General features: G+C 52.9%; 1 protein-coding gene across 1 annotated transcript; it reads right to left on the bottom strand.

The window, feature by feature from the left end:
• Positions 1 to 2,746: 2,746 nt before the first annotated feature.
• Positions 2,747 to 16,659, bottom strand: slc6a8 (solute carrier family 6 member 8). The gene is made up of 13 exons (XM_086142098.1): positions 15,692 to 16,659; positions 12,487 to 12,618; positions 9,761 to 10,028; positions 9,303 to 9,435; positions 7,021 to 7,155; positions 6,580 to 6,683; positions 6,385 to 6,509; positions 4,893 to 5,005; positions 4,686 to 4,823; positions 4,495 to 4,597; positions 4,314 to 4,414; positions 4,055 to 4,225; positions 2,747 to 3,968 (listed from the first exon to the last, which is right to left on the bottom strand). Exons 1-13 carry the CDS (start codon positions 15,996 to 15,998, stop codon positions 3,834 to 3,836), a joined length of 1,965 nt encoding a protein of 654 aa, XP_085998224.1. The 5' UTR covers positions 15,999 to 16,659; the 3' UTR covers positions 2,747 to 3,833.
• Positions 16,660 to 22,296: the final 5,637 nt, after the last annotated feature.

Below are 22,296 nucleotides of genomic sequence, written 5' to 3'. Positions count from 1 at the left end.
CGCTGCGTGGTGGCTCCACACAGGGGTCAAAGGTCACGCAGGTGGCGCAAATAGAAGAGCTTTCTTCATCGTCGTCACCTCGACTTGTCCACAGGTGTGAAGGAGAGCGAATGCAAAGATGATTGACGGCCGACCGTCCAGGTGAAACCCCGCCTCCTGCCAGAGAGACCGCTGTGATTGGCTAAGCAAGATACGGACTGAAGATGCCCTAACCTGGTGTCCCTCACAGCAGGAGGTCCTGGTTTGGATTCCTTCATGATTCCTTCCTGTGTGGAGTCTCCCATGTTCTCGCCGTGTCTGCCGGGGTTCCAAACACACGCAGGAGCTCCACCGGACACCCGAACAGATGTGTGTGTGTGTGTGTGGTCCAGGCTGAACCCCGCCTCCCCCCATATCACAGCTGCAATAGGCTCCGCCCCTCGCCCCCCCAAGGCCCTGGGAGCAGAGCAGGCGGTGCAGACATCGGTTGGATGGATGTTCTAACGCTCTCGGTGTCTGTCGAGGATCCGAGACTTCAAGAGAACCTGAATCTGATGTTCGGTCCTGGTTGGTAAAAACCCAGGAAACCTCCAGGTGGAGTTTGGCGTCCTGAAGCTTTGCTGTGTGAGGAAGGAACTGGACCTTCTGAGCCTGAAACTGGTTTTATTTTAGATGTTCTTCATCTCCAGCTCCTCTCAAAGGTTCGGCGGCAGGATCGAGTCCTGTGGAAACCAGCCGTCGTTCCTTCTTCCACGGTCTAGCTAGAGAAACAAACACCGGGCACGCAGTTACCATGGAGACGAGCCACGGTTAGTCATGACATTAGTTTTATTGCCGTCGTTAGGTGGAGGACACAGTGGCACAGCGTGGAGACCCTCGCAGGGGTCAGAGGTCACCGCGGCGGAGGCCACCCCCCTGTGGATGCTACTAGTAGAGCTGGTTAGCGAGGCTAGCCCTCTCAGCTAACCGGACGGATGGAAGACAGCGCTCGCAGGAAGTCCCAGGAAGTGGCCGGCTATGATGTCACCTGCAGTTTTGGGCGGGAAACTTAGACGCCTGAGGATCAGAGGGGGTTCGATCCGTCTCTCAGTCGCTTCGCTGACAACCATCTTCTTCACTCCACGGAATACAAACATCTGGAGCCAGAACCGGAGGTGAGCGCGGTGGAACCTTCACCGGCCGCCAGGTGTCAATCAATTTCCCTCTGACAGAGAGCGGGCGGCGTCCGATGGACGACCTCGAGGATACAACCGAAACCGAATGGCAGACGATGTCGTGATGACATCGTGGTGACATCACAGCGTCTGACAGGCTGAGGCGTTTTTGAGCTCAGCTGGAACATGATCCAAAAAATAGCACAAAAAATGAAAACGTGAGAACAAAAAGATCAAAACGATGCGAAAGGCCGACGTTAATTTAGTCTGGATTAGAGAAGATTATCATTTTCATCATTATCAATATTCTTAGTTCATTATAAGATTATTGTCATTTCATTATTCAGACGGAAACTCAAACCCTGCAATCAGGAAACTAAAGTCCAAAAGAACCTGCTGCTTTTTCTCCTGTGAAGCTTTTGGACCAACAGTACTGTGTGTGGTTGTGTGTGTGTGTGTGTGTGTGTGTTCTGGCCGACATGGTTTGGCAGACGAGCACGAAGACAGAATGACAACAAACAACAACACATTTTACTATTTACACTTTCTGTCTGAGATGGCAGCAGGTGGAGCGCCGCGTCCCGGCCCCGCCCCCCGCCGCCGCTCGGAGCAGGGGGCGGGGCTTCCTCTGCCTCAGGCCTTCCTTGAGACCTGGCGCTCTGAATATCTAGTTTAGTTCGGTTTTATCTTGGATTAAATTCAATCTAAATTGAGGTTAAAATGACGTTAATTACTTGAATACATTTTCTATGTTCGATGCCTAATGATTCTCCTCTGCATCTCTTCACGTGAGACCGATCAGATTCTGGCTCTGACTCGGACTCAGATTGGGGTTCCGAGCGGGATTAGGATCAGATTTGGATTTACAATCAAATTTGGATTCCGAATCACAGAATCCGGTCAATGATTCTGAACAAACGTTTCCAACTTCAGGATTTTTTTGTTTACATCGGAACGAAGATGAAGCGTAGAAGTTGGAGTCTGGATGTGGCTGAGCGGGTCGGGGCGGGTCGGGGCGGGTCGGGTCGGGTCGGGGCGGGTCGGGAAGACAAACAATCCCATGAAACTTCAGCACTTTTGAATGAGAAAGGTAAAATAAAAGTTCCCTTTTCTTTGTGTTCCAGACACAGGAGCCTCTGCGCCACGGCAGCAAACCCTCTCCTCACCGCTGTTCCACAGAGTTTTGGCCGTTTCACATTAAACCCCAGTTCTGCTCTCAGCCCCCCCCTCCCTCCCCCCCCCCTCCCCCCGCGCCGCGGCGGCCATGTTTGTGGCGTCCGAACGGGAAGCGGCGGTCGGGAACGGTCACGTGGACGTATGGCGTCAAGTGTAGATCCTGTCTTTCTGAGCGAAATAGATCTGCGATCGACCCCTCGGTCCCGCCTCACGTGCACGCCTGCACACGTGCACAGCCCCGGGGTCGACCTCGGCGGTTGCCAGGTGACCAGGGGGCGCCGCGGCCCGACGACCCGTCCGAGTTCCGTATGGAGAGACGCGTATTGCTTCTTTTGGCACTTGTGCTCCAGGAGGTCCGAAGAACCGATCCTGGATCTGCGCGATCCGGTCCGGGCACGCGGGGCCGGGGCCGGAGGTCGTGACCTCACCACGCTGCCGGGTCGGGGGGGCTGGTGATTCACAGTATTCTCTTCAGCTGCACGGCGATCGCTTCCGATCAACAATCAAAGGGTCGATAAAGTGCTCGGCGATGAGAACCGGCGGGGGCTTCGGCGCCGCGGGGCGTTCAGGTTCTCCTCTGGTTCCTGGCAGCAGCGCGGCGAGTTCACGAACCTCCGGTCGCCCAGAAGAACCCAGCAGAACCAACAACAGAGAAACCTTCAACTCTGGAGACGGAACCTGAGCCTGGCAGAAGGAAAGGAGGTTCTCCCACAACATCCTGTCCTTCTGGGTCCTGCCCACAGCTCTGTCACCACTGTGTGTGTGTGTGTGTGTGTGTGTGTGCTGTGTGTGTGTGTGTGTGTGTGTGTGTGTGAGATATTCCCCCAGGACACAACTGCACCACTGCATGGGTCCGCCATGGAGAACGTCCCACCCTGAAGGTCAGCCAGCATCCTCCTCTGCCTCTGCAGGGTTCTGGGGTTCCGGGGTTTGGAGTCCCGGGTTCTGGGGTTCTGGGGTTCTGGGGTTCTGAGGTTCCTGTTCAAAGTCTATATTTCCAATTGCCCTCCAGGTCCAGGCCTTCCCAAGAGCTGTCCTTGGTGGTAAGAACTCCAGGATCCTTCAGGAACTTTTGAAACGTTCTCTTTGAAGAACGAGGGATGGGGCCTTCATTCCCAGAAGTTCTGGGATCCCGTTTCACACCAATGGACCCGCCGGGTCCCGAGGGGTGTCCGGAGCCCCGGCTGGAGCAGTGAGGTTCCACGAGGAGCCTGAAGAGGTTCCTGGAGGAGCCCTGAGTTCTTACAGAGATGATCTGCAGAATAGAGGGGCGAAACTCATCTGGCCGTTGGACTCTTTGGTGAAGGAACTGGATCACATCAGATGACACCAGATGTGATGTCATCTGATCTGCTCCTTCCTTCGTCCTCCTGCAGAACCCCTGGAAGCTGCGGAGGAGCTGCAGGTGTGGTCCTGTATGTGGCGCTGGAATCAGAGGGCCTCAGCGGGCAGGAGATGGCATCCATCTGGTAGTGGGGGGGCGGGGGCGGGGGCGGGGAGTGGGGGGGGGGTGATTGGTTGAGCTCACATGACGCTCTCGAAGATGATGACCTTGTTGTCGTCGGAGCCGGGGGTCAGGGAGCTCAGGGACTTGACGTCGGGGGCCATGTACTCCAGGTGGTGGGCTCCCCACACCGGGCTGGTCAGCTGCTGCCAGCGCTGCAACACACAGGCACCGCTGAGCTGGGTGTGTGTGTGTGTGTGTGTGTGTGTGTGTGTGTGTGTGTGTGTGTATGACCTCTGACCTCTGCAAAGGAGCCCTTGGCCCTGAAGAGCTTGTAGAGCAGGCTGACGGGGATGCAGAGCATGGAGGAGAGCGCCAGCCCCCAGCCCAGCACCTCCCCCCACCACGGGTACACGTACACACTGTTGTACTTCAGGGGCTGGTAGTTCACCAGGTGGAACAGGAAGATGCCCTGAGGTTACCATGGAGACACACATGAGCCAGGGCCACGCACAGCTGTGTGTGTGTACGTGTGTGTGTGTGTGTGTGTGTCTCCTTACTATGCAGACGCACGGCGTGATGAAGGACCAGCACCACTTCATCCAGGGGAACGGCCGGTAGCCAATCATACGAGCCACGTCGTCCATGAACCGGTCAGCACCTGTGATGTCATTGTGACATCATCATCATCAGACAGTCTGTGTGTGTGTGTGTGTGTGTGTGTGTGTGTGAGAGTGTTACCGTAGACCCAGGCCACCACCACACACTCCCAGAAGGCCTGCCACAGCAGCGTCATGCCGCTGGCTGAGTAGTAGTCAAACAGCTGAAAGACGTACATCCCTCCCTGCGCACATACACACACACACACACACACACACGTACCGTCAGCGGTGTCACGGGGTGTGTGTCAGGGCCTGCAGGGCGCGACTGACCTGTGTCACCATGGAGAGGTCGATGATGAAGCACAGCAGGCAGCATATCGCCACGGCGATCTCCCTCCTCCAGCGATGGTAGTATCGGCCCGGCAACAGGTCCAAGATCCCAGTGACAAAACCCTCCACCCCCACGAACTGGGGGAGCACACACACACCGCATCAAGCCTCCACTCATCAGCCCCTGTGTGTGTGTGTGTGTGTTACCTGACTGTCCAGTCCGAGCAGCAGCAGCATGAAGAAGAAGAGCGCCGCCCACAACGGCGCCACCGGCATCAGGCTGACGGCCTTGGGGTAGGCGATGAAGGCCAGACCTGGGCCTGACACACACATACACACACACACACACACATTGTTTTGGAAATTTTGATTTTGTCATTTGAATTTTTTATTTTTCTATGGTAGTACTATTAGTAGTACTAGTAGTTGTAGTGTATGTTGTGTTTTTCCTGTCCCTGAGCGTTTTGTGATCCTGATGACGTGTTTCTGCCATTCCTTGCTGACCAGCTTTGATTGACAGGCTTGTCGTCCAATCGGGTGCCGCGCTCAGCCGTCCCTCTGAGCATCACAACCTGAATTTACTGAGTTTGTTCAAAGAACAGTCACATGGTGGTGGTGAAATAATCCTGCAGTTAATGCTTCACACACACACACACACACTAATACCTTTAACTAAACCTGTCAGACTAAATTGGATTTGCTTTTGTTCTTTTTACAGCGAGATTAAGATAAAACATATCGTCATGGCAACGCCTGCTGTCACACCCCATAACCACCAGATACCGCAGCAAATACTGCGTTTCAAACAATACGAGAGAAATAGTAAGAATGCGATCAGAGAAAGCGATCGACTGATTGATCACCGAGGGTTGAGTTAGTTAGTTAGGCGTCGAGTTAGTTCAAATCCCCTCCGGGTATTTCCTGCCCCGAGGGTCTGGGAGTCAGGCTGTGGTCAGGAGGGGGGGGCGGGGCGTGCACGCCCATGGTGTGCACGTGAACACACAGTGCATAGGGATGTTCTGGTTGTTGCACTTTAGCAGCTGCTTATCTTCATCCCCGCCACCATCATCCTCCTCACCGCGGGGTCACGTGAGCGGGATGTGAGGCTGCAGCAGGTCAGAGGGAGGTAAATATAACCTGCCGTCACGTCATGTGGCCGCTATTAATACATGTACAGTCGGTGCTCACGTTACACACTCACACACACATACACACACACACACACACACACACACACAGGCTTCATTCAGCTCAGACAGGTCTCTGACCGAGTCTTTCCTTCAGTGTGTCTGTCTTTTCTAACTGGAGCTCAACATTCCGACGGCCTTTGAACGCACCGCCGGGCGTTTACTGACGTCAGGAAAAAACACAACTCTGGCTGATTTTTAGTTGTCAGGTTTGTTTTGTCCTTGGTGTGTGTGTGTGTGTGCGTGGCTGGGGTTTTGATCCGGCGGTGCTGGGGGAGGGCGGCGGGGGGGCAGAGGGCGCCGGCGGCGGCTCAGCCCACGTCGTGCACGGAGGCCGGGTCACATGCTTCCACTGTGGAAGGATGTGGTTTTCCAGATGAGGGCCGACACAGACCGGCTTCTGTAACACGTTCTTCTTCTGCGGAGATCCTGGCCACGTCTGCCCCCCCCCCCCCGCCAGATCGTCTCACGAAGACGCGTTTCTGACCAATGAGAGTGGAGTGTGGAGTCACCTGACTCGGCCACTTGGGAGATGTCCACGCCCTGGTCTTCGGCCATGAAGCCCAGGATGGAGAAGACCACGAAGCCGGCGAAGAAACTGGTCCCGCTGTTGATGAGGGCGAGGACGAAGGCGTCCCTGTGGACACCAGAGACCGTCAAGTGCTGCTGCCGCATGTGTGTGTGTGTGTGTGTGTGTGTGTATATACTTGTAGCAGTCGTTGTTGAAGCGGTTGTAGCTGCCCAGCGCCGTCAGCGCTCCCAGCCCGATTGCGTAGGAGAAGAAAATCTGAGTGCCGGCGTCGATCCAGACCTGCAGGTCAAAGGTCACCGGACGGCGTCACCTTCTGCTTCTCACACTTCCAGCACTACATCGTCAAACCCGATGTACTATAGTAATACTTCCAGTACTTCCAGTACTTCCAGTACTACATCCTCAAACATCAGGTAGAACTTCCTGTCCTGTGAGTTAAACGTCCAAAACGGGACGAGAACAATTGGAGCCCACCTTGGTCTCCATGGCAACAGTCTCACTCATTTAGATGTGGTAAAACGACACTTTGATGAGGCAAACTTTGACTCGCACACACACACACACACACAGATACATACACACACACGTGCACACGAGTGTGTGTCTGCCAGCTGACCTGAGCCTCCTGCAGCTTGGACCAGTCAGGTTTGATGTAGTACATGATGCCGTTGTAGGCTCCAGGAAGTGTGACTCCTCGCACCAGCAGGATGATCAGGACCACGTAGGGGAACGTGGCCGTGAAGTACACGATCTGAAATGCACAAGGGGGCACACGTACACACACACACACACACACACACACACACACACACACATTGACCATGTCAATGGACCCCGAATGTTAAGAGGAAACACCTGTAGGTTTGAAAGTCTCTGAAAACATCTGGTTGTTTCTCGATGTTCTCCTGCAGGACGTCTGGGAGGTGTCTTATGTGTGAGAACCACAGAGGAACAACATGCAGGCAGCAGGAAGGAAAACATCAATGTGATCTGAAGAAACATCCAGGGTAACATCAGATGCAACACACACACACACACACACACACACACACACACACAGGGGAATGTGAGAGGCCAGCAGCATCATGGGTGCTGGAGGCAAGTTTCAGTCATGTCACAGCAGAGATCATTTTCTGAGAGACCCCTGAATTTCTCTCACACACACACACACACACACACACACACACACACACACACACACAGACACACACTGAATCCAATGTCAGTGAGTCAGTAAAGTTGGATTTATATTTTAGTTTTAAATCAATCCTATATTTTTATGCAGGTTGTGTAGGTCAAATGACCATATGGGATGTGTGTGTATGTGTGTGCACGTGTGTGTGTCTTTCAGATACACTTCCAACCAAGGAAGAATTTATTTGACATCATTCCAAGTCTAAAGGATGCAGGGTTTGAATGGAGCCCATGGCCTGTGCACAGGTGTGTGTGTGACAGGGTGAACACTTGCAGCATCTGCAAGGTGTGTGTGACAGGGTGAACACTTGCAGCATCTGCAAGGTGTGTGTGACAGGGTGAACACTTGCAGCATCTGCAAGGTGTGTGTGACAGGGTGAAGTCACAGGTTCAGTGAATGAATGAATGAATGTGGTTTTCCTGGTGCAGACAAACCTCCTGACGTCACAGGTTTCATTTATTTTTCAAATCTCTCTCTACCTCGCTCGCCCTCTCTGACTGCAGTGTGTGTGTGTGTGTGTGTGTGTGTGTGTGTGTGTGTGTGTGTGTGTGTGTGTGTGTGTGTGTGTGAGAGAGAGAGGTTTTTCTCTTTCATGACAGACTTGTGTCCGCTTCTTATTCTCCGCTGATGTCCATCTGATCACCTCAGGTTAAGGAGATTCCAGCAAGGAAGTGATTCGTAAAAATCTCTAAAAATCATCCAGAATCCCAGAATGAAATGTGCATGAATGATGGAACGATCTTCTGAATGTAAATGTGACTCACAAACACACACACACACACACACACACACACACACACACACACACACACACACACACACACACACACAGCGTGTGTTCCCCCGTCCCTTCATTAAATGGATCCAATAGAAACACAAACAGAAGGATCAGGTTCCTCCTGGAGACCATCAATATTATTGATGTGAATCTGATCGTATCACAACAGAGGGAGAGTGTGTGTGTGTGTGTGTGTGTGTGTGTGTGTGTGTGTGTGTGTGTGTGCGAGGTGGAGTTCTTCTCGCTGTGTCTCTCAGTCACGTCCCACTGCAGTCATGATGTCCCCCCCTCTCAGAGAGCCAATCACAGCTTGCCACCTCACAGCCTTCACTAGCCCCCCTCACCGTAGTCATGGTGATGCTTAGCCTGCCATGTGACCAGTGTGTATGAGTGAATCGTCACGAGCCACTGAGACACACACACACACACACACACACACACACACACACACACGGGGGTCATAGTTTTAAAGGAACAGTCCCACTAGCTGCTTCTAGTTTGCAGGTTTAGCGTAGCTTAGCACAAAGACTGGAGGCAAAGGGAAACTACTAGCAGCAGGTTCTTGTGACTAATTGATCAGCTGAGAGCTGACCTTTGACCCCAGGCAGGTTATGTAAGACCAACTGCTGCATGGATCACACACACACACACACACACACACACACACACACACACACACACACACACACACTCACAGTCAGAGGACCTGAAGGTGATTCAATTTCTAACTAAAGCTGATGATGTCAAAAAATATTTCAAAAAGCCTATTTTATTCTTGTTATAATATTAAATCTTGTTCTTCTCATGAGCAGTGTTGGTGTCCATGTGCTAGATGACCTTCTCTGTCCCTGGGATGGACGGCGTGCAAAGATCCTTCCAGAAGGTTCTAAGATGGTGAAGTGTGAAGTGTGTGTTTCTGCGTCACCTTGCCGGTGGACTTGACTCCCTTCCAGACGCAGAAGTAGACCATGACCCAGACGGCCATCAGACACAGCGTCAGCTCCCAGTTCATCTGGCCCATCTCCTCCAGACCCGACGAGATGTTCAGCACCTTGTTCCTGCGGAGACCGGAAAGACGCCCGTTGGTCCATCGGCTCGCCGGCCCGGCTCTGACGGGAGCCGACGGCGTGACCGTCGAGCTGGAGGCCCGGCTACGTGGCGACCTCCATCTCCCTGGATGAAGGAGGCAGCGGGTCTCGGGCCGCCGAGCCAAAGGCCTCCGCATCCCAGAAGTCTGGAAAATTCCTCTTTTACAGAGGGGTTTCTCTGCCCGAAACCATCTGCGCTTCCAGGAGGTTCTGAGGGAACCCCGGCCGGTGATCTGCGGGAGGAGGAGCTCTAGAGCTTCTCTTCCTGCGGTGAGAAGAAGCGAACGGAACTCACTCCCAGAACTCGATGACGGGCGAGCGGGCGTTGGCCAGCTGGGAGCAGGTCAGGTTGCCGCTGACGGTCACGTTGGCGTAGCTGGCGTTGCGACACTCGGGCGGGCCGAAGGTGTGGCTGCAGCTGGGGGAGTTCCAGGGGTTGGAGCAGGTGGACCAGGGCAGCTCGGCCTGGAAGGACTGGATCAGGTAGTAGAAGCCCCAGGCCAGCACCATGATGTAGTAAGTGTTGCAGAAGAACACGATCACCATGGAGGCGTAGCCCAGACCTGGGGGGCAACCAAGGGGGTCACTGAGTATCTGCACTCTGTCAGTACTCCGTCAGTACTCTGTACTCAGTCAGTACTCTGTCCTCCTTCAGTACTCTGTCCTCTTTCAGTACTCGGTCAGTACTCCGTCAGTACTCTGTACTCAGTCAATACTCAGTCAGTACTCTGTCCTCTAGCAGTACTCCATCTGTCCTCTGTCAGTACTCAGTCAGTACTCTGCCCTCCTTCAATACTCTGGCAGTACTCTGTCCTCCTTCAGTACTCCGTCAGTACTCCATCAGTACTCTGTACTCAGTCAGTACTCTGTCCTCTAGCAGTACTCCATCTGTCCTCTGTCAGTACTCCGTCAGTACTCTGTCCTCCTTCAGTACTCTGTCAGTCCTCCGTCAGTACTCTGTCCTTTGTCAGTACTCCTTCAGTACTCTGTACTCAGTCAGTACTCTGTCCTCTTTCAGTACTCGGTCAGTACTCCGTCAGTACTCTGTCCTCTAGCAGTACTCTGTCAGTACTCTGTCCTCCTTCAGTACTCTGTCAGTACTCCTTCAGTACTCTGTCCTCCTTCAGTACTCTGTCCTCTTTCAGTACTCGGTCAGTACTCCGTCAGTACTCTGTACTCAGTCAATACTCTGCCCTCCTTCAGCTCTCTGTCAGTACTCAGTCAGTACTCTGTCCTCTAGCAGTACTCCTTCAGTACTCTGTACTCAGTCAGTACTCTGTCCTCTAGCAGTACCGCATCTGTCCTCTGTCAGAACTCTGCCCTCCTTCAGTACTCTGTCAGTACTCTGTCTGTACTCCGTCAGTACTCTGTCCTCCATCAGTACTCAGTCAGTACTCTGTCCTCTAGCAGTACTCCATCTGTCCTCTGTCAATACTCAGTCAGTACTCTGTCCTCCTTCAGTACTCCATCAGTACTCTGTACTCAGTCAGTACTCTGTCCTCTAGCAGTACTCCATCTGTCCTCTTTCAGTACTCCGTCAGTACTCTGTCCTCCTTCAGTACTCTGTCAGTCCTCTGTCAGTACTCTGTCCTCTTTCAGTACTCCGTCAGTACTCAGTCAGTACTGTGTACTCAGTCAGTACTCTGTCCTCTTTCAGTACTCTGTCCTCTAGCAGTACTCTGTCAGTACTCAGTCCTGCGTCAGTACTCTATACTCTTTACTCTGCTTTGTCTTTGGAGCGTCTCGGTCCTCAACAGGAGAACATCTCTGATGTTCGTGGTTCCCTGGAACCTCAGGTTCTCCTCCAGTACTCTGGGAAGCCCTGAAGTCAACCTTTGAAATATCAATCTTCCATTATTGGCTGGAGCCAATCACAGCTGTCAGGGAGGCCAGGGGCGGGGCTTCACTTGGACGGACAGCTGTCAATCATCCAACCATTCACACTCTCATTCACACCTGCAGACAATTCGGGGTCCTCAATTACCCTGATGATTCTTGGACTGTGGGGGAAGGACGGAGAACCCGGTGAGAACCCGTGCGGGCGGCAGAGAACACGGAACCCCGTCCGGCGCCGGACGGAACCGTGCCGGGGTTCCGCGCGGTCCCGCTGTGGCCGCTCTGAGTTTGTCTGGTTCTTCAGATGAGGGACCTGTTAATCATCTCGCCACTGAAAGATCTTTTCCATTTCCTGGTCCTGACAGGTGACCAGGTGAAGGTGAAGCCCCGCCTCCCGCAGCGTGTGATTGGTGGCCCCGGGGTACGGAGAGAAGGCTGAGAAGGTATGAAGGGCGGCGTGTTTGTTCCTGGTGTCTGAATGAGGACCTTCAGACTGCGGTCACAGTCCACCCATCAAACACACACTGATAAGCGTCGGCGGCGTGCAGGTCAGCACGTTCCCCCGAGGAGCGCCGGTCACGCCAGGCTTCGGCCCGCAGAGGGTTGCAAACACCTGCAGCCGGACCTTCAGACACAGAGCCAGGACCTTCATGAGGTCTGGATCTTTGTGTCGTCCGACTTCTGTTTCCAGTCTATTTACTTCTGGAATCTTCTGTGTTCCCTTTTTAACATGAAATTATGGGAGAAATAAAATAAAATTCAAATAAATATAGAAGAAGATAAAGACCTGCGTAAACTAAATCAGTGCGTTTGTCCTCGGCTGCTCTTTGAAACACTTTATCAACACCCCCCTCGGGGTCAAAGGTCACGGCGATAAGCCCGCGCGCTCACCTCTAAGGTGTATGTGTGTGTTTGCCCAGTGTGCGCGTGTGAAAGTCAAATGTTTGAAGACGGACCCGTTCGGCCGACCTCTGTGGCTGCCTTGTTGTCATGACAACGTGACCAGACACCGCGGGGGCGTTCTTCTGCTGGAGGTCCTGGACCTGAGAGGCTTCCCTCTGCTGAGCTCCAGCAGCGGAGGTGAGGAGGGGAGGAGGCGAGGAGGCGAGGAGGGAAGGAGGCGAGGAGGCGAGGAGGGAAGGAGGCGAGGAGGTGAGGAGGCGAGGAGGCGTCCAGCAGACGTACCTTTAAAGAGCGGAGCGATGTTCCACACGTTGATGCTTCCCGCCTTCATGAACTGACCCAGAGCGATCTCCAGGAAGAAGATGGGGATCCCACCCACGAACACCACCAGCAGGTACGGGATCAGGAAGACACCTGGAGGCGACACACACGGTGAGAGCTTTGGGGACACCTGGCCTCATGACCTCTGACCCCTGGGGCCCTTTGCCACTTGATATCGTCTTGTAACCGTTACTCTTCAACTGGTGGAGAACATCTTCTGACGGGAGGAGCTGCTGCCAGCTTCAGGAGCTGCTAAGAGAACACCAGGATTTGGTGAGTCACCATCAGAGAGCTCCCACGGCACACACACACACACACACACACACACACACACACACACACACACACACACACACACAAACACACACACACACACACACACACACACACACTCAAATACACACATGCTCGCAGACACACACACACACACACACATATACAAACACACACACTCAAATACACACATGCTCACGGACACACACACACACACACAAACACACACACACACACATACAAACACACACACTCAAATACACACATGCTCACAGACACACACACACACACACACACACACATGTGATGGTAATGTGTTCATGTGCACCCTCTCTTCCTGGTGGGTGTGTCTAAGGCCCGTCCAATCAGCGGGCAGCGGTGGGCTCTGTGGCCCCGCCCCCTTCCATTCATGACCTCACTATCAGATATCTGCTGCTGGGAGGGAATCTTCTCAGGAGGTCAGCTGACTTCATCCATCCGTCCCTTCTTCCAGGCAGGTGGACCTGGAGAGAACCTGGCCGGATCAGAACCTTCTCCCCTCCCCCAGGGGGACCCGGGTCCATCCTGCCAAGTGAACCCGGAAGGATCCGGACCGGAACCCCGACCCAGACCCGGACCAAACCCGGACCCGCATCGGACCCCCGACCGGGCGACGAGCGGACAACGCCGTGAGGAGACAAGGACACGGCGGACCAGGAGACGAGGAGATAAGAAAACGGGGGGTCGAGGGAAGAGGAGACGAGGGTTCAAGGAAACTTGGAGACGGGGAGGTGAGATGATGAGAAGATGATGGGAAAAGGAAACCAGGATCCCAGGAGATAAGGAGATGAGGAGGCAAGGAGGAGGGAGAGGAGGGAGAGGAGCATCCAGCTCCAGCAACAGGATTAAAAGCTTAGAGAAGTTAATCTGCGGTCCACGTGGGGCGAGGGATGATGACCATGATGTCACACCTGGCAGCCATTCAGGGCTGAGCCCGACACACACACACACACACACACACACACACACACACACACACACACACACACGCCGCCATGGAAGTGTGAAGACACCGATCAGCTGATCAGATCAGAATGAGCCACTCTGTTACCATGGTAACCAGAGTGATGCTGCAGGAACTTGTTTTCAAAAGCATTTCAAAATTTTAAAAAAGTTTAGAAACTTTCTTCTTGTTTTTGATTGCATATCTTAAGTGACTGACCCCTGCCACACACACACACACACACACACACACACACACACTAACACACACACACACACACACTAACATGGGGACACTGCTGATGTCAGAGCTGCAAGTCGTTTGTAAATCAGTGATGCAGAGAATCACTGTGTGTGTGTGTGTGTGTCTGAGTGTGTGTGTGTGTGTTTGTCCTTGGCAAGGAGCAGGAACACTGTGACTGCAGGATAATAAATCAGTATGGCGTGTCGGTGAGAGGCTGGAGGACGGAGGATGGAGGAGAGGAAGCAAGGGGGCGAGGAGGTGTGGAGATGTTGTCAGAAGGTCAGGTCTTTCCTGAGCGTGAGGGTCGGCCGGGTTCACTGGCGGGCGAAGAGGAGGACGAGCCGAAGCTCTGCCTCGTTTCCCCGGGAATGTGGCGTCCTTCTCCGTCGCCACGGCGACCTGGAGTAAATCAGGTGCGACGCCTCGACCTTCTCCGGCCGTTCTTCTCCCGCCGCGCGACCAGAACTTTGCTGTGATTTAACGGCCTGACCTTCATCTCGTCCTCCTCCTCCTACCGTGGGAACGGCCGGACCTCTCCGCTGGCCCCGCCCCCTCCCCGGCCAAGCTCCGCCCCCTGACGCTCCGCATCGCTCAATTTGACTTTATTTTTCAACCTTTCGCCCTCAAAGTCGCGCCGACTCATGGATGAAATGTTAACGAAAACTTGAGCCGAACACCAAATTATAAGGCAAATAAAGCGTGTTTTCTGGTGGCTCTGCGTCCGGCCTTCCAGAAGGCCCTGGAGGCCCGAGGGCTCCGTCCTCACCATCTCTACTGTCACACTTTGGTCCAGAAAGAAATGGAAAGCTGCTTCTTCTCCAGTGAAATCCACACTCTCCCTTGCGGAGGCCGACCGCTCGATCCTCGAGGCCGGATGCTTCGCCGAGGCCGTCCTCCTCCGCAGGAAGTCCCTCGGATCGGGATCTGGAACCTCGCGGACCGGATGAGGATCGCCTCGCCGTCTTCGACGACGTCATCGTCGTCGTCTTCGACTTTCCTTTCACCGTTTTCTTCGGCTGCGTCCGTTTCTTCCGACTTTCAAAGGCCTCCCTCCAGAGAGCGGCTTCGACGCTCGCACGCTAACGTGCTAACACGCCGCTGGGCTAATGTGCTAACGTGCTAACAAAAGGTGACCGTGGACATGTGACTCGGACCGACAGGCGGAACGGAGGAAGCTTCGCCCGGCGACGGGAAGTCAATCAAGCATTGAATGAGTAAATAGAAACAGCCTGACGTCCCAGACACTGGTGTGTGTGTGTGTGTGTGTGTGTGTGTGTGTGTGTGTGTGTGTGTGTGTGTGTGTGTGTTTGTGTGTCTGTTTGTGCATATGTGTGTGTGTGAGAGTCTGTGTCTTTGTATGTATGTGTGCGTGTGTGTCTGTGAGAGAGAGACTGTGTGTGTGTGTGTGTGTGTATGAGAGAGTCTGTCTCTGTATCATATGTGTGTGTGTGCGTATGTGAGAGAGAGACTTTGTATGTGTGTGTGTTTCTGTGTGTGTGTGTCTATGTAAGTCTGTTTGTGCTTGTGTGTGTGAGTGTCTGTAGGTGTGTGTGTGTCTGTTTGTGCATGTGTGTGTCTGATTGTAGATGTGTGTGTGTGTGTGAGTGTGTGGGAGAGTTTGTAGGGGTGTGTGTGTGTGTGTGTGTGTGTGTGTGTGTGTGTGCGTACCTCCTCCGTTCTTGTAGCACAGGTACGGGAACCTCCAGACGTTCCCCAGCCCCACGGCGAATCCCACGCAGGACATGATGAAGTCCATCTGGCGCGTCCATGTTTCCCGCTCGGGGTAGGCTGGCCCCGCCCCCGTCACCACGACGCCCTTCCGGTCCGGTCCTCCGCACGCGCCGCCGCCGGACGTCCCGTTGGTCGCCGGTGCGAACCCGCCGGCGGCGCCGTTGGAGGCGAGCAGGTGGTTCTTCTTGGGTTCCTCCAGGAGGACCAGCGCGCACGAGGAGGCGGGGAGGGCCTGCTTCTCCATGGGGGGGTCCAGGGCCGGGACCGGGACCCGGACCGGGACCGGTGCTTCTCCTCTCACCCGAGCCTTCGATCAGAGTTCAGCTGAGCTTCTCCTCGGCGACGAACCGGAAAAAAAAAGCCCGGTCGCGTCCCGGTAATGTCACGGTAAAGTCCCGGTCGCGTCCCGGTAATGTCACGGTTACCCCGCGGGCGGCGGAGCGGTCGCCGGGCGGGGGAGGGCAGACCGGCCCGTCGGCCCGTCGGTACCGGGCGGCGGCAGGTGCGCGGGGAGAGGTCCGGGGAAACGGGTCGCGGAACGGGGAACGGAAACGGCGTGAAAGGAGGGAGGCGAGCGGGGCGGCGGAGGCGGGCGAAGAAACGGGATCGAACCGGGAACCGGACGGCGACCTTCAGAAACAATCCACGAAACACTTGAATGTGAGTCTGAAGAATCGCATGGGAACGGAGGTCACGGAGGAGACGGCGGCGCGCGGGGACGCGCACGGGACGCGCTCACGGTGATGCCCGCCGGCGGCACCGGGCGGCTCGGGGCTTCAGTCCCGGCGGCGCGGGGCTCTCGGCGGGGCTCTCGGCGGGGCTCTCGGCGGGGCTCTGCTCCGCTCCATCGGTCGGTCCGGGTCCCGGGGGTCGCTGCCTGCGGGCCGCCGCCGTCGTGCCGGTGTGTCGGTGCGCCGCTCCGGCGGGAGGCTTTAAGCGACCGCGGCTGAGGCGGTGACGTCACGACCCGGGCCCCGCCCACAGCGGCCGCCTCTGACGTCACAGGGGTCCCCCCACCGCGGGGGGGGGCGGCTATTTATATTTTCTGAAATGATTTGTAACCTTTGTGTTCACGCGGCGTCTTTTCGGGTCCAACCGTGTCTCGCCGTCGTTGAGTTCATCCTTTGCTCTCCGAGCGTCTATAAATAATTACAGATATTGCTGAGTAATTATTGATAAATATGGAGTCACGTGTGGCCTCCGGCTCACGTAGATCACACGGGACGGGAATCAGTCGCCCCATAAACCTCCCGTCAACCCGCAGGTTCCTGCTGATCCGGCGTTTCCCATCGGCGGCCTCAGGTCAGGTCCAACGGTTCTCCTGGATCACGAGCTGGGCAGGCGACGGGAGGTGATAGCGAGCGCGCCTGCGGGGGCGCCGGGTTCATCCAGAACCCGCCTCAGGCCTTTCCAGGCCTTTCCAGGCTCCGGGCATCTCTTGACGTCTGGTTTCCTCTCCTTCGGGCTCGTACCTTCAGGGGTCGCCGCGGCGAGTCCATTTCTCCATGTGACCCCGCTCTCTGGACGCCCCTCTTTCACGCCGACGACCTTCCTCTCCGCGGCGCCGGAGGTCGAGCGATGGCCTTCGGAAGCCGTGGCTCCCGGCGGGATTCCCGGCTCCCCTCTTGTGTCCAAGTGTTGTCGACGGAGACGCCGAACCCCGACCGCTCCCCGGCAGCCTTCTGCTCACGGGTCATCCACGATGGCTCCATTGCAGAGAAACAATTTCCCCGCGGGGATCGATAAAGGATCAATTATTAATCATTATTATCCTCTCTCCCGACGTCCGTCGGTCATCTCTTTGTTCAATTCCAGCATATATTGACTCTCCCTCCTCCGTCCATGACCCAACCATCTCAGTCTGGCTTCTATTCAGAAAGCATCAGCCCTTCTGCTGTTCAACCGTCCCGAATTCTCCCTCACGCTCCCCTTCTTACGTCCCTTCACCGGCTCCCGGTAGCCGCCGCATCAAGTCCAAGACCCTGGTGCTCGTCTACCGGGCGGTGAATGGGACGCCCCGTCTTATCTCCAGGATCAGGTCCCTACCCGTCCCCTCCGATCCGCCACCTCCGGACGACCGTCCACCCCGTCACTCAGAGCCCCGGCCGCCGATCCAACCGGTCTCGGATCTTCTCGGTCTCGGCTTCTCGGCGGTGGAAGGAACTCCCGAATAAGGTCAGAACGGCGGGGTCGCTGCCCATCTTTCGCTGTGAGCTGAAAACATACCTCTTCACCGAGCACTACCCCGCTAATCGCGCTTAGCCCCCGATCCACCACCCCTGGAAAAAAATAACCAAAAAAAGATGAAACGAATGCATGTATGTATATGGTTCTGAGATGGCTCCTTGGCAGAGTGGTCACTTGCAACTACTGGTGCTTCGGATCTTCGGTGACTGAATTGCACTTTTTGTAAGTGGCTTTGGATGAAAGCGCCTGCCAAATGACTGGAATGTAATGTAATGTAATGTAATGTAATGGCTTCTCTGAGCTTCTCTGCCTCACTCCCAAGGAGAACCTCAACATCTTCATCTCTGCCACCTCCAGCTCTGCCTCCTGTCTTTCGGTCATTGTCAGTGTTTGTAGAGCATTCTGGCTGATGTTCTTCTATCTCATGGTACCCCTTACACTTTTCTCCACCCGTTCCAACCTGCTTGGATCAGTTTCTTTACCTCCTTTCCTCTGGCACTTCGCATTATTATGGGATATCAAATGGGTCCTCGGAGGAGACCTGACTTCCTCTTCATAGAAAAGAACGAACAACCCTTTCGACAAAAAACTCGTGGAAATGTTTTCTGGGCATTTCCAGGAGTTGCGAAAAGAGCGAGAAAGAAAAAGCAAAGAACCAGTAATGACGCAGGGACTGACAATGACTCCGGATCCTTCTGGTCCCCTCATTCCATTCCAAAGGAGTCCATTCCATTCCAAAGGAGTCTATGCAGGTGGACCCTAGACACTCCGAGGCAGCTTCTTGATACTGCGGGGTAGTTTGTGAAAACTCTGAAGTATTCCATGGGAACTCTGAGGTACTTCATGGACACTGGACACTGAGGTAGTCCATGGACACTGTGGGGTAGTTCCTTACAACTCTGAGTTAGTCCATGGACAATGTCAGGTAGCTCATGAACACTGTGAGGTAGTTCATGGCCACTCGTTGGTAGTTCATGACCATTCTTAGGCTGTTGAAAAGTTGAAGAAGTCAATGGACCCTCTGAGCCAGTCCAGGGAAATTGTGAGGTAGTTCATGAACAGTGTGAGGAGGTAGTTTGTAAACGCGGTGAGCTCGCTCATGGACACTGTGGGGTAGTCCATTGACACTGTGAGGTTGTTCATAGACACAGTGTGGAGTTCACGGACACTGTGGATATTTCATGGACACTGTGAGGCAGTTCTTGGACACTGCGAGGTACTTCATGGACATTTGAAGGCATTTCATGTAAACTCAGTTGTCCATAGACTCTCTGAGCCAGTCCATGGAGATGCGCAATAGTTTGTGAGGCAGTTCATGGACACTCTAGGATAGACCCTGGACAAAGAGAGGTAATTCATGGACTCTGAGGTAGCCCACGGACACTATGTGATCATCGATGGACATTGTGAGGTTGTTCATTCAAACTTATCTACGGACACTCTGGAGTAGTTCATGGACATTGTGAAGCAGTACATTGACATTTTGAGATAGTCCATGAATCCTCTACAATAGTTCATGAAAATTCAGTAGTCTATGGACATCATGACATCATTCATGGACACACTGAGGTAGTTGATTCCCACTGTGGGGTACTCCATGGAACAGGAGTGGTAGTTCATGGACACTGAGGTACTCCATGGACAATATGAGATTATCCATGGCCATGGTGAGGTAGTTCATGAAAGCTCCAAAGGAGTCTATGGATACTCTGGAGTAGTTCATGAACACTGTGAAGTCGTTCATGGAAATTGTAACTTAGTTCATGGACATTTTAAGGCATTTCATGAAATTTCATGATTTCCAAAATGGCAACAAATGTTCTACCATGGCAATTGCTGTTCTACAATGTTACTGACTGTTCTACCATGACAAACACTATTCTACCATGACAGAAACTGTTGTGCCATGGCAACAACAATTCGTCCACGGCAACAATTCTTCCAAGGCAATGACAGTTTTACCATGACAACAACTGTTCTACCATGGCAACAACAATTCGTCCACGGCAACAGCTGTTCTACCATGGCAACAACAATTTGTTCATGGCAACAGCCATTCTACCATGGCAACAACAGTTTTTCCATGGCAACAAATGTTCTACCATGTCAATGACTATTCTACCAAACAAACAACTGTTCTACCTTGGTAAGAACAATTCTTCCAATGCAACGACTATTCTACCTTGGCAACAACAATTCTTCCATTGCAAAAAATGTTCCACCACAGCAACAACTGTTCTCCCATGTCAACAACCATTCTACCATGACAACAATTCTACCATGACAACAACAATTCTTCCATGGCAACAACTGTTCTTCCATGGCAATGAGTGTTCTACGATAGCAACAACTGTTCTACCATGGCATAACTGTTGCCATGGTAGAACAGTTGCTGCTATGGTAGAACACTCATTGCCATGGTAAAAGGGTTTTCTGCAATTGAAAAATTGTTGTAGCCAAGGTAGAAGAATTGTTGTTGCCATTGAAGAAAAGTTGTTGCCATGGGGCGAATTGTTGTTGTCATGGTAGAATGTTGCCATGGTAGAACAGTTGTCACCATGGAAGAATTGTTGTCCTAAGGTAGAACAGTTGTACCAACAGACAAATTGTTGTTGCAGGGGTAGAACAGCCGTCACCATGGTACAACAGTTGTTGTTACGGTAGAACAATCATTGATATGGTGGAAACATTAATTGCTATGGAAAACAGTTGTTACCATGATAGAACAGTCATTGTTATGGTTGAACAGTTGTTGGCATGGTAGGACAGTTGTTGCTATGGTAGAACAGCCGTTGCCATGGTAGGACAGTTGTTGCTACGATAGAACAACCATTGACATGGTGGAAACAGTAATTGCCACGGTAGAACAGTTGTTGGCATGATAGAACAGTCATTGTTATGGTTGAGCAGTTGTAGCCATGGATAAATTGTTGTTGTTGTCATGGTAGAATTGTTGCCATGGTATAACAGTTGTTGGCATGGTAGAACAGTCATTGCCATGGTAGATCAGTTTTTGCAATGTAAGAATTGTTGTTGTCATTGACGATCAGTTGTTGCCATGGAAGAATTGTTGTTGCCATGGTAGAACACTTGTTGCCATGGTAGAACAGTCATTGCCATGGTGGTACATTCATTGCCATGGTTGAACAGTTGTTGCTATGGTAGAACAGTTGTTGGCATGGAAGAATTGTCGTTGCCAGTGAGGAACAGTTGTTGCCATGGACGAATTGTTGTTGTCATGGTAGAATTGCTGCCATGGTAGAACAGTTATTTTCATGTTAAAACAGTTGTTGCTGTGGCAGAACAGTCATCGCCATGGAAGGACAGTCATTGCCATGGTCGAACAGTTGTTGCCATGGAAGGACAGTCATTGCCATGGTCGAACAGTTGTTGCCATGGTAGAACAGCTGTTGCCATGGACGAATGGTCGTTGCCACAGTAGAACAGTTGTACCCATGGACAAATTGTTGTTGCAGAGGTAGAACAGCCGTCGCCATGGTGCAACAGCTGTTGCTACGATAGAGCAACCATTGACATGGTGGAAACAGTAATTGCCACAGTAGAACAGTTGCTGGCATGGTATAACAGTTGTTTACATGGAAGAATTGTTGTTGCTATCGAAGAACAGACGTCGCCATGGACAAATTGTTGTTGTCATGGTATAATTGTTGCCATGGTGGAACAGTTGTTGTCATGGTAGAACGGTTGTTGCTATGGTAGAACAGTCATTGCCATGGTAGATCAGTTTTTGCAATTTAAGAATTGTTGTTGTCATTGACGATCAGTTGTTGCCATGGAAGAATTGTTGTTGCCATGGTAGAACAGTCATTGCCATGGTAGTACATTCATAGCCATGGTCGAACAGTTGTTGCTATGGTAGAACGGTTGTTGACATGGAAGAGTTGTTGGGGCCATGGTCGAACAGTTGTTGCTGTGGTAGAACAGTCATTGCCACGATAGAATAGTCATTGCCATGGTCGAACAGTTGCTGCTATGGAAGACTTGTTGTTGCCATGCTGCCATGGTAGAACAGTTGTTGCCATAGTAGAACAGTTGTTGCCATGGAGGAATTATCGTTGCCACAGAAGAACAGTTGTACCCATGGACAAATTGTTGTTGCAGGGGTAGAACAGCCGTCGCCATGGTACAACAGTTGTTGCTACGGTAGAGCAACCATTGACATGGTGGAAACAGTAATTGCCACGGTATAACAGTTGTTGCTATTGATGGCAATGACTGTTCTAACATGGCAACGACTGTTCTACCATGGCAACAACAATTCCTCCATGGCAAAAGCTGATCTTCAATGGCAACAACAATTCTTCCATGTTACCGACTGTTATACGATGGCAACA

This window comes from Fistularia commersonii, chromosome 34, assembly GCF_037954325.1.
Source record: "Fistularia commersonii isolate RoL2024-O1a breed Wild chromosome 34, RoL_Fcom_v1.0, whole genome shotgun sequence".
Lineage (NCBI taxonomy): Eukaryota > Metazoa > Chordata > Actinopteri > Syngnathiformes > Fistulariidae > Fistularia > Fistularia commersonii.
Note: the sequence above shows the minus strand (reverse complement) of the source record. Positions and strands in the feature narration are given on the sequence as shown.

Excerpts from the sequence above, each read along its gene's own strand:
- slc6a8 (XM_086142098.1), bottom strand. The coding sequence starts at position 15,998 with ATGGAGAAGCAGGCCCTCCCCGCCTCCTCGTGCGCGCTGGTCCTCCTG. Across the intron at positions 6,684-7,020 it reads CCAAGCTGCAGGAGGCTCAG|GTCTGGATCGACGCCGGCAC; the intron begins GTCAGCTGGCAG and ends TTTGACCTGCAG. Across the intron at positions 6,510-6,579 it reads TTCAACAACGACTGCTACAA|GGACGCCTTCGTCCTCGCCC; the intron begins GTATATACACAC and ends TGGTGTCCACAG.